Source organism: Lonchura striata, chromosome 3, assembly GCF_046129695.1.
Source record: "Lonchura striata isolate bLonStr1 chromosome 3, bLonStr1.mat, whole genome shotgun sequence".
In the NCBI taxonomy this organism is placed as follows: Eukaryota; Metazoa; Chordata; class Aves; order Passeriformes; family Estrildidae; genus Lonchura; species Lonchura striata.
This window is the reverse complement of record NC_134605.1, coordinates 61,353,849-61,366,271: the sequence shown is the minus strand read 5'-3', so window position 1 is coordinate 61,366,271 and position 12,423 is coordinate 61,353,849. Positions and strand designations below refer to the sequence as shown.

The window sequence follows — 12,423 nt, the reverse complement described above, 5'->3', positions numbered from 1 at the left end:
TACCTGAGATGTTGGTTGTTACATTGATGGTAGTTGCTGGTCCAAACCCTTTGACGGTGCTTGCACGTATGAAGAACTGGTAAGTAGTCCCAGGGTGCAGGTGAGAAAAGACGTGGTGTGTGCTGTTCCACAGCTTGGATACTGTCTGTGGAGGTCCTGCCACTGGAACTGCAGGATCAAATGACTGTATACTGCTATAGCTGACCTAGGGAAACAACAATTTTTATGACAACTCTTAAAAGTTTTGGTGCAAGAGATTTAGGTTAGCTTGGCTGGAAAGGAAACAAAAGACACATGCTCATCTAGCTACACATTTATCTTGGGGATACCACAGAATCACATAATTATTTAGGTTGGAGAAGATGCTTAAGATCATTAATTCCAACCATTAACCCAACAATGCCAATCCAGCACTAAACCAATGAGGATTTCATGTGTACTACTGAAGAGTTTGCCTTACTTGAAAGGCTGTGCAGGCACCCTTCATCATTACTGTTGGATGACACACTCCCTTGCTGGTTATAAAACCCCCATCTAACATTTTGAGCAAAACAATTTGAATTCTCTGTAGCTGCTTTCTCAGGGTTAATGTCACTGTTAATCCACTGCCTTTTGCATCTGTTTCCAATTAAAAATTAAGGAAGCATTTATCTGCTTTAATCCTATTCATCAACTGCTTTTACATAGTTTATCTATGGAAAATTTCACTGTTACATTCCACTGAGCAGAATCCAGCAAATAACTGAGTGGGGCTGAGCTGCCCACCTGGTTTTACTCACACTATTTAGTGAATTTAGTCTACATTAAATAAATAAACAGATTTTTAAGGGGTTTTGATCTGTTGGTTTGCCTTCCTATAATTCAGTAGTACACAAAATTATATCTTTTGTTCCTTTAAAAGAGGAGTGCTGGAAAATGTGGTGTTTGTTGCTCAAATCAGATTGTGTTACCTGTTAACCTCCTGTGGAGGTCCTGTGGAGGTCTTTACTTTATGAGAAGGCTCATAAAGTAAACAGAATTTATAAGAAGATTATCTAAAGATCTAACAAAGCTAAAAAAAACATTGCTCCGAATTTATTAACCATCTTACTCTTCATATAACCTTTTCTTCTAATGAATAAAATTTTGCAGATCATGGCTATCATGGCTTTGGAATGGTGTCTAGTAACAATAAAATATTTTTAAGGCACTTGACAGGGATAGACAGTCATATGCACCATAATTACATATTTTGAGTATCTAACCACTCCAGAAAATTGTGTATTCAGTAAATGAAAGGAGCATACTATTGAATAACTGCTAAAAACACTCACTATCAGACACCTCTTGATGCACCTCCCTCACCCCGTCCTATGCTTGTTAGGTGTTTAATGATTACCTCATACTGAGTAATGATGCCATTTGGATCCACAGGTTCCTTCCAGTTGAGGAAGATTTTATCTTCAAAAGGAGTTCCTTTCACTGATTTGGCAGGTATAGGGCCTGGCACTACAAACAAAATGGAAGTTTTAAAAATAGGAAATTCAAGAGATAGAAAAACTAAAGAGATTACAGAACATCCTATTAAAACCAAAAGTGAGCATGGGCCTATTTTTATTAATATTCATTTGCATGCAAAAGGCAATAGTAGAATGTGTGAAAAAGCACTTCAAAGTATATTTTGTCATTTGCAGTGCAGAGAGAGCATGAAGTTGAAACATTAACATTATCCCCACATATGGTTTTCAAAACTCCATGCAAAGTCAAATTGTCTCACAGTATAGCCAGGGGAAACAGCTCAAGCTAGATTACAGCTTCAGGGAACATCACTGAACTCTGTAATAAGCGTATCTTAGGACAAGGACTACATGGTTCTAAAATTCTTTGAAATTGAAAAAAATCATTTTTCCAGGCAAGGAAGAGCTTCTGTTACACAGCTTCTTCCAAAGGAGAGAAATTCTTATGAAATAGTTCTCAATCACATCTTCTTATGATTTATTGTTTTAAAAGAAATCCTCATTTAAAAGAGAGGGTTAAACATGGGGAAACACACCAGCTCAGCTGCCATTTCTTTCAGCCTTTGACCTCCTCATGTGCAGAAGGATTAAGACTGCTTACTTCAAATCTTTCCAATAAGAGATGTTCTCAAAGCTTTGAACTGAACACCAAGATGACCCTACTTTCTTATTTGAAACTGAACTAATGTCCCTGGTATAATATCCTTGGTATAAGTCTGAAATGTCACCTCACCCCTCTTTGCCCAAGTGATTCACAGCACCTGGTAATCCCATCAAGACTGGGCAAATGCATTTTGTTATCTCCCATTACAGCTTACAAGGTATTTTTGCCTACGCATACAATTACTTTTTATCAGAGCAGCTCACCTAGATTTGAACACACACATACTGAAAGAAGCGGGTGAGCATAAGGGACTGCCTGAAGAAACTCTGAACCCAATGATACACCTTCCCCCCTCAAAGAGACAAGGTTGTTCAAATTTGCAGTCTTTCTATATAAAATGTCATTTCTATTTAATATATTGACATATATTTCTGTCTCCTAATAAGCCTATTTTCTTCAATGAAATTTTCAGTGAGCCTTATGCATGACACTCCTTGGATATTCATTATCAAAGCAGACTGAAGTTTTACAAAGAGCAGAAATAAATTAAAATCCAGTGGATCAAAGGAAGCATCAGGTGCTGTGCTAGCAGCAGAAAAGAGTGAGTGGTCTCTCATATCAGTGAAATTTATTTCAGTCTACATGCAAACTATAAATGATGATCTGACCCTCAGTACAAGCAACATAACTTGGCACATTAATAATAAATTCAGGTAGCCAAAAACGCCCAGAAATAGGTGAGAGCTTTGCAGAACATGTTCATCTAACTGTCATAAGAAGGCTTAGGAGAAGTTAACTAAAATCTCAGGCTGGTGCTTTTCTTCACAGTCCCAGGACATACCAGGCAGTGGATGAAGGCTGACATGCAGTGACAGCCCCTCTGTGCTGTTTGTGTCATTGAGAGACTTCCTGTATGCAATGTTTCATTTTTCATGGGAATACCCTACAGTATTTCTTTACATCTCAAAAGAGGTATGAATGTATCCTGCTGCACATGATATTTTCCTTAGAAGATGCATGCACTATTTTTTGTGTGTGCATGTATATCTTGTGTTTGGGAAAGAACACAGGTACACACCAGGACATGTACACAGTGTATGAAATTTGACATTAAACCACATCAAAGTATGTGAGGTAAAAAGAAAACAGATATGATTGCTTAATAACATGCAAAATACTTTTTGTGCGGTGCCTAAAAAAGGAAGTGTTTCATATTCAGTTGAAAATGGGTGTAGGGCTCTACATTTGATGGTTGCATGAATCCTCCTCCACCTTTGGTTTAAACATCAAGGTGGGAGAAGCCTCTAGGCTCATCTCATTACACGACTCTTTTCTTCTCCTGAAATACAAAATTTGATGCTTAAGGCAGCAGAAGCAATGTTAAAGTGACTTGAATTACGTGATCCCAGTATTCCCCCAATTCCTTCTCCCTCCCTTAGCTTTTACATCTGACCTGACATCATATGGCATGGAATTGCTCTTTGGTTAATTTGTGTCAACTTGCCTGGCTCTGTCTCTTCCCAGGATCTTGTGCACTCCCAGCCTCTTGCTGGGGGAAAATGCTGGGAGTCAGCCCTGACGCAGTGCCAGCCCTGCCCAGCAGCGCCAGAGCACCGATGTGTCACCAGCACCTTCCTGGGTACCAGTGCGAAGCACAGCAGTGTGAGGGCTGCTGAGGAAAAATGAGCTCCAGCTCAGCCAGACCCAATACACCTTTGTATGATATTTAGCAAGGACTTGGGTCAAAACTAGCCAGGTAAATGTCATCCCTGTGTTGATAATCTCTTTCAGAAAACTCACAAACAGCAGCAAAGGCTTTCTTCAGGCTTGTGTGAGCATTTCCAGAAGCTCCATCACTCACCACAACACATTTTTGCTGACTTGCAAGCTGCCATTCTTTTCCTACATGAGCTGTGACTCTTTCCTTTGCACTTACAGACAGTTTACACTTAAAACACACAAGACTATTGCAAGTTTGTTAAGGTGAAGCATGTTACTTAACATAATCATCTGACTAACTCAAAAAGTATAAATAGCTGCTAGAGGAGTAGAACTCAGACCTTTTAGCCTCTGCACCCACTCTTGAAAAAGATTCTGGTCTGCTGACCTTGCGAAGTGTGACCCCACCATCTCGCAGTGACAGCAACAGTAAACACACTTTCTTTCCCATGCATTATTCTATGCTAATCTTCCCACAACTCAGGATTTACACTTTTCTGAAGAAGTGAAATAATTTAGGTGTTTTAACTATATGGCTATCAGAAGAGATTTTGAATTTAAGCAAAAACAAGTCAAAACAAGCAAAACAAAAAACAGTAAAAAACGATACAAACATAAAATGCATATATATATTAAAAAGGAATATAAAACAAATTCAAAGGGAATCTCAGCAAGGATTTATAGTGCAAAAAACACAAGCTCTTCTTTAATGATTTACATGCATCTCCAGAACTCTTAATTAAAGTATATATTCATATAGTGAATAGCTGATAATCTTTTCTTCTATATGCATGTGAGATGATGGACTTTATAAATACTATGCATAATGAAAGTACAAACCATCAATCTGACATCACACTAATTCATTTTAGACAAAATATATTTACATTGAATTATTTCACAGTCACAAATAAATTGTTATTCACAAATAGTGTCACTTAAATGTTGTTTTACATGGACTTAGCAGGAAATTTATATTACAATACATTACTTCTGGAAAAACAATGTATTAACTGACAACAACCACTATAAAAATGAATTTATATTGCTTCAGTTTTCCTGCTACAAAATAATGAAAGTGCATGTAAACAGAGTATTTTTATTATTATTACTATACTCCATGAAAGCCATGCACAGTATTACTATGCTCAGTGGCAAAAGCAATGTGCAGAAATATGTAGGGTTATATTGGGAAAAATTTCTTTGTTGTAATCAAAAAGGGCAGCATATTAGCAGCAATCTTACAGCCTTTCCCTCAAGGTAGATGCTCATTTTCAGGAGATGTTGACAGTTAATCTCTCCTACTTTTCAAGTGTTACCAGAAATTAAAATGGCTCACCTTTCTATTGACTTTTTTCTGAGGGATTTGCCACTTTACTACAGCTGGAGTCTAAGTTTTAAATAAAAGCAAATTTTGTCTATTATAAAGAAAAAAACAAACCAGAACTGCTCTTACTGGTCTTTATCATAAGAGCTTTTGCAGAAAAGGTGATGACAAAAATTACTTCTTTGGAAATCCCTCAAGTTGGACTATTTGTAGAAAAAACCAAAATATTATTGAATGTTATTGGGAAAAAACCTGATTTTATATTGACAGTGTACATGCTCCACTTGACATTTCCTTTCCAGCCTCAGACAGCAACTAAGCTCCACCCAGCCAGTTGCTCACTCCTCTCTCAGCAGGTGGATGGGGCAGATAAAATGAAGAAAATATTAATAAGAACAATTATAAAAGAAATAGAATATATGTAACAAATTCTGTGCATTGCAATTTCTCACCACTCACAGACTGATGCCCAGCTGTTTTCCCAGCTGTGAACCCTGGTCAGGTTTCTCCCTAGTTTATACATTGAGCCTGATGTTCCATGGTATGGAATGTCACTTTGGACTATTTAGGTCAGTGTGCTGCTGGCTGCATCCCCTTCCAGCCTCTTGTGCCTTCTCACTGGCAGGACATGAGAAGCTAAAAAGTTCTCAACTCAGTATAAAAACCACTTAGGAACAACTCAAATATCAATGTTTTACCAACATTATTCTCATCCTAAATCCAAACCTCAGCACTGCACCAGCTACGAGGGAGAAAATTAACTCCATCCAAGCTGAAGTCAGGACACACATTTGGACTGTATGCAAAGCATCTCATTCTTCCTTTTTTTTTTTTTTTTTTTTTTTTTTTTTTTTTTTTTTTCCTTTTTCTTCTAATTATAACATTTCCTCTTTCTCTGCTGTTCCCCAGAGTGCTAGGCCTGCTGGAGTTCTTCCAGGAGCATGAGCAATGATTGTACAGTTGGTGTCTTAACCCTGCCTCATAGCTCTCAATATCTCTGCATGGGGCAGAATGAGCTAGAGCCTTCAAAAGATCAGGGGACCTCATTTGTGCCCAATGAGCACATGCTTTGCCCCAGACCAAAGCTCTCTTATACTTTAAGCCTCCAGATGGATACTTCTCCTATTCCAAGTGATCCTTTTCAATTAGTTGTTTGCCTACTGTTAGATGACACACTCCCTTTACTGGGTACAAAATCACCATCAAAAACGTTGAGCTTCACAATTTGCTTTCTCTGTAGCTGCTCCCTCAGGGCTAATGTCACTACTCCTGTTAATCCACTACCTTTTGCATCTGTTTCCAATTAAAAATTAAGGAAGCATTTAACTGCTTTAATACCATTCATCCACTGCTTTTACAAAGGGTCCCTGTGAGCTGGCAGCACTCTGGTCAACAGGCAGCTCCAAGAACATGTGTACGCTGATGATTGATGCTAAGTTACAAATTCACTGCTGGTTCTTGTACTTTGTCTCAAAGTGCCAAACACTGTCTTTGCCTAGCCCCAGGTTGCATGAACCTTCCTCTACTTCCTTCACCAAATTCTTCAATGTCCATCTTCTGTACAAGCCAGGAAAAGCAGCGAGTCCCTGTTGTAGCACAGATAATGCCAAGTGCCTGTGTACTCAGAAGGGCTTTCTTCCAAACCTAAGTAGCTGTGTGGTTTCTCCCCAAAGTGAAAGATGTTGTTTTGCTTTTAAAACACACACAAATTTCCTTGTTTTCATCATCTTTTTGCAAAACTTGTTTAACAGTGTCTCATTCGGGAATACAAGAGCAAAGCAGACTGCTTGGACATGGACCAAATACTGTCTCATGGAATACAACTTCCTGTAAGTACCAAGTTATACTTTAAAGGTTATTTTCATCTTCCTATGTTAAATAGAAATACTGAAACTACCAAGTATTCAGATCTAGCTTTGGTCAAAGAATTACTGTTTTCAGACGGTCATAGTATTCCTGGGTTTTGCTATCTTGCAGATTTTGAATTACAAGCTATTAAAATTTCTGTCATTTGTCAGCCATGGCTCCAAAGATCTGAAGAACAGCTTTTGAATCTTATGTCATTCTTCTGCTAATTGTTTCTGGAATTAATTCTGTTCCAGGTACCATATGCAACTGAGTTACCACTCAGACAGATCATTTCAGACCATTTCTGAAAGACCCCCAGCCCAGCTGCACAGCCTTATATAAATGTGAGCCTTTGTGAAAGACAACCAGAGATCCTCCCTGTCTCACAGAAGAGCCTCATAAAAGTCCAAAGTCCTCTCCTTTTAGAAAATCCTAGAAGTTCAGGAAAGTGTAAAGAGCTGGCAGAAGGAAGGAATTGACATGAAAGATGTAGTGAGATGAAAGGAAAGGTTAAAACATAACAGCAACTGAAGAAACAAAAGGGACAGCGTGGAAGCATGGGTAAGTATGACGAAAAACTGAAGATGAGGGCAAAATGGTGGAAGGGAAAAGAGACAGGAAAATGTGGTGTAGGCATCTCAAACTCCAAGAGTCTATGAAGTTTTTGCTTGTTTAGCAACAGTACCTTGTGAAAAAAAAAGCAGCATTGGAAAGAATCCCACACTATGGAAAAGCTAACAAAACATTAATTATCAGTTGTCAGCTGGAGTATTCGAAGTTTCTATTTATGAAAGGTATACAACATGAGTGCACAGTTTCAGATAATCATGTCGTCAGGGGCTATTTCTAAATAATGTTATTTGCAAAAATGCAGAGCAACCTTCTATTTCCTCTATATTCCTTCTCCAAAATGAATCACTGATAATGCCTGCATGATATAATTAAAATTCTGCTTACTCTAGAAATCTGCAAAAACCATGAAGACAATGCAGCTTCACCTGACCACATGTGAAATGTAGGGCACAGAATCACACACATAATTGGACTTATCTTCATAGTTCAAGTCCTCCTTTAGGCTTCAAACTGTGACTGGAAATAGTTTAAGATACTTGATCACTCAGATTGGAACTAAATTAGCATTGTACACATAAGCAGTCAGCCACAGGATTTAGTTTACTATTGCAATGAGAGCTCAAGGAAAGACTCAGGTGTGAACCTCTCAGTATTGTACACTGTCTGCAAGCCCTGAACTTTGAAGTCATGGCACACAGACTTTCAATCAGTCAGTAATACAAAATTAAAATCTCAATTTTTTCACACAGTAAAGCTCACAGGAGGCTATTTTCAGGTCACAAGTATTATTACCACCAGCGCAACTAAATATAAGATACCCTTTGAAACATATTAGTCCCTCTGTGAAAACAACATCTGCTTCAAGCAGTTTACCCTGGCAACTTCTGTTCACTGGGTGAGGCTCCTTGTACACTTGTGACACCAAAGCCAACTCGAGTTTGCTGACAGCACATTGGTCTGTTATATTGAGACCAGAACTTGCCTTACGTGCACCATCTTCCAAGAAAAATCCACAACAAAACCAGGAGACGAAGTTTTCACTTTACCCTTGACAAGTACTGCCACAGTGACCATCTGCCATCTCCACACATCTAACAAGACAAAGGCCATTGGAAACCACAACCTTTCTTGAAAGCCCAGGTAAAAAGAAAAGAAATCCATTTTCCATGGACTTAACAATATCACTACCACTCTTTCTAAGTCCAAGGAAAGTAGCAACCATACAGTATGTGTCAATAAGTCTTCATATGATGCATCTATGTGTCTATAGTTTTCTACAGCTCCTCACATTCTACCTATATAATTATTTTTTTTATTGCAACAGTAAATATATCCTTCATTTATTTCTCATAAAATTTAAAATATATGGAAAAACAGCACTACCAGACTTACTGACTGTTATATAAAGCTGTATTTCCCATTTATACATTTGGCAGGCAAGTAAACACACTACTTTTTTCAATTTTACATTTTTATTTATCTGCAGTCCCACATTAGTCCAAGTATTCTATTTTTGTTATCTATGGATGTTTCTATTTTCATTTTGTTGTTGTCAGTATTTTCACAAAATGTAAACATAAGAAAAATAAAAAAAAAATGGTTTTGTAATGACATTTTAAATATTAATAGGGAACAGTATCATTTTTATTTTCATATCTTTGATACCAAGATTCAGAGCCTAACCTCTGAATGTGTCACCATTAACATGTCTACATCTATTGTTTATTTTTTCACAACTGAGGTAAATTCAACTGTCTTGTTGAAACTTGGTTGAAAGCATTTTAAAGAAGAATCACAGAATATCTGGAGTTGGAAAGGACCCATACAGATCACTGAGTTAATTCCAAGTTGTCAAAATAATACTTTAATTTGATAGGGGGCTTTCAAATAGTAAACAGATACTATATTCTGTGATCTGCAACATAAATTATTGCTCAAATATATTTGCTATGGAGGTTTAAAATACTAAATAAAGTCTTTAAGCATTGAACTCAATATTTAAATATTTACAGAATTAACTTTCAAATACTACACCTAATACTGTGAAGATGTTTCTTGTTACCTGCATTAACACAGTATTAGAGAGACTGGGAAACCATCCCCCTTTTTCTGGAGAAAGAGATCCAGTTTGACTTGTGATGCATGGATAGTTTTAGCTACATATGTAGGGCGACAGCTATAATACGTTCACAGCTGCCATTTTGGGGCTAATTAATACATTAATAGAAGAGAACATCCACCCTTCGTGATACATATTGTAACACACAAAGTAATTTCCTTCCACCTGCCTAGAATGGACTTGGATGTAGTTTCAATAAGAACATTTAACTCACCATCTTCATCTGTCTGGATAATGGTCTCCTCGCTTTCCTTCCTCCCTTCTGGGTTGGTTAAGATCATCTTGAGGCTGACATTTGTGTAGGGAGGCAAACGATCCACAACATGCTGGGGTGCTTTGGGGTCCATGTCCAAGCAGTCTGCTTTGCTCTCGTTGTGTCCACAGAAGTAGTGGTAGCATATAGTGACATTGAAAGTATGGCAACGAGTGATGTTGTAACCCAGAGATTCCCAATCCACAGCGATGTGTCTGGCCTGGATCTCAGCAATCTTCAGTGTTTTTGGTGTTCTCATAGGTTCTAGAAAATAGAGCATAATGAAGAAAATACTGTTAACATTCTTCATCCAGCACTGAACTGTAGCTGGTAGATGGTGCATTCAGGAATGTGAGAGTAAAGGAAGCACCCAACAAACAGGCAAGTATCATCCTTTGTACAGGAGGAAAAGATCTCTTTAATTTTTTTACTTCATTCCACTTTGTCCTGTCTTTAGTCAGTGATGGAAACAGCAGTAGTGAGAAAAAGAACAGTTAATTATCAGTGGAGCAATTCAAAGCAATTGAGAATACAGGCAACAGATGCAAGAAGAGTGACCAAAAGCCACCCAGCTGTCACTACTGGCTTCCCTTCTTGATTTCCCCCTTACCCTTTCCATTTTTTTTACCTGTGTAAATTAGATAATACATCATAATGGTAAAGAGTGAACATTTACTAAATCATGATTTATCATGCCACCAAGCAACATTGTATACTAATTATACTAATTACCTTACTAAACTAGCAGTTACAAAAACGATGCAGATATTAATTAGTGTTTATTATTTTAGTAATGAAGTTCTTCATTCAAGCAAAACCCCTTGGAAATAGCACAAAAAAGTGCTTTTGGATATTCCCATTGTATCCTTATTCCTTCAAAACCCCAAAACCATGATTTCTCTGAGCAGGTAATCTCTGACCTGCTCCCCAAGCTCAGCTGCTCTCCCCACGTGCATTTCCACCAGCAGAGTACGTGATGCTCCCCAAGATGTCATCAATCTTTCGCTGTCTCTCTAGTGCATTCATTCCTCATGCACGAGTAACTTTTATTGTTGAACTTAATTAAAATGATTACACAATGAAAATCATGACCATGTCTGTATATACTAGAGTTTCACTGAAAATATACCCTGCTAGTATATGCTTCCTTACCAGAGAAAATAAAGGCTGTTGTTGATACAGCTTCAGCCTTGTGTCCTTGCTGGTTTAAGGTCAAAGCACTCAAAATTGTTCAAGGAAGTGAAATATAGTATTTCTCTTTCTGAGTATAACCGTTCTTTGTAACTTGCATTGATGAGTTCCAACGAGGCAAAAACCAGCCAAAAGCACAGATGGTATATTGAAATAAGGAAATGTGAATCAGTGTAATGTATTCATCATGCAGTTTGCCAGACAAACTGCAAACATTTCGTTTCAAACATCAAAACAATGGAATTCTAAATATAACGTAAAGGTATTCCTTGTAACAGGATGAGTGTTGAGGACTAAAAATTACACCTATTTGTTGCCATGATCTATCCTTTTTACATTTTGAACAAGCACATATATAACCTTTGCCATTAAGTACTGATTTATCATATACAGTGAAAAATGTAATTAAATATGAAGACTTCCTGGGTAGTAGCTCCCTGAACACACTGTGTACTGTAACAATGGAGATTTGAAACTGAAAGATAGCATTGAAAAGGTCCTTGAGAGATAAGAGACTTGAAGAAAGGGAGAAAAAACCAAGGTTTTATAGAGAAAACAGCGCCTTGTGCTTTAGCAAGTATAGAGAGGTGTGAGGTGGTCATCAAAAGAAAAAAAAGTGGCAACATAGTAGATCTCCTAAAGGAGCTGATAAGGGTCTTCAAAGAATGAGTATTCCCTCAGCTACTGCAAGCACTTGGGGAAAAACTGAACACACTCAAGTGCCATGTAGGAAGAGAACTGTTAAGACAAATACATAAGTACATATTTATGTGTGTGTATATATATATATATATACACACAAAAGATCAGCCCTTTTCTCATGAATGACAGTGTAAATGTCATGTATTCCTAAGAGTTATACATACTCTAATTTAGAGTTTGAGGCCTAGAAGAGTAAACATCTCCTTCACCAAGGAAATGTATTATAGGCTGCTGTCCTTCTGAAATGGAATGATTTTTCTCATTTTAGTCATTTCCTCTTTGTTCTCCTACTCCAGTTTGTGCCTCTAACCACTCTCACTAGAGATAGAATTCAAACCTGAATTCAAAACTTATTGGAATCAAAACAACATAACACCTGGTGTCTGACCATAACATCTGAAACTATTAATGTTTGAAGCCAACTAATCAGTAACAGAAAACATTTTCATTTTGGATCTCCCATGACAAGATTTAAACTGCATTTACACTATATAGCACAGCACTTTCAAGAGAGAAGAAAAAAAACTAAAAGCTTTGTTAAACTTAAAGAAAAATTATTTTACAATTCTATGCAAATTTTACAAATGTGTC

General features: G+C 37.4%; 1 protein-coding gene across 11 annotated transcripts in view; it reads right to left on the bottom strand.

The window, feature by feature from the left end:
- The window catches only part of PTPRK (protein tyrosine phosphatase receptor type K), a 376,330-nt gene that overhangs the window by 79,697 nt on the left and 284,210 nt on the right, over positions 1-12,423 (bottom strand). For all 11 annotated transcript variants that reach the window (XM_021547162.3, XM_077782215.1, XM_077782216.1 and 8 more), the window contains exons 8-10: positions 9,901-10,203; positions 1,379-1,488; positions 4-205 (exon numbers count right to left, since the gene is read on the bottom strand). In XM_021547162.3, coding sequence (XP_021402837.2) covers positions 4-205; positions 1,379-1,488; positions 9,901-10,203 — 615 coding nt within the window. The remainder of the gene's footprint in view (positions 1-3; positions 206-1,378; positions 1,489-9,900; positions 10,204-12,423) is intronic.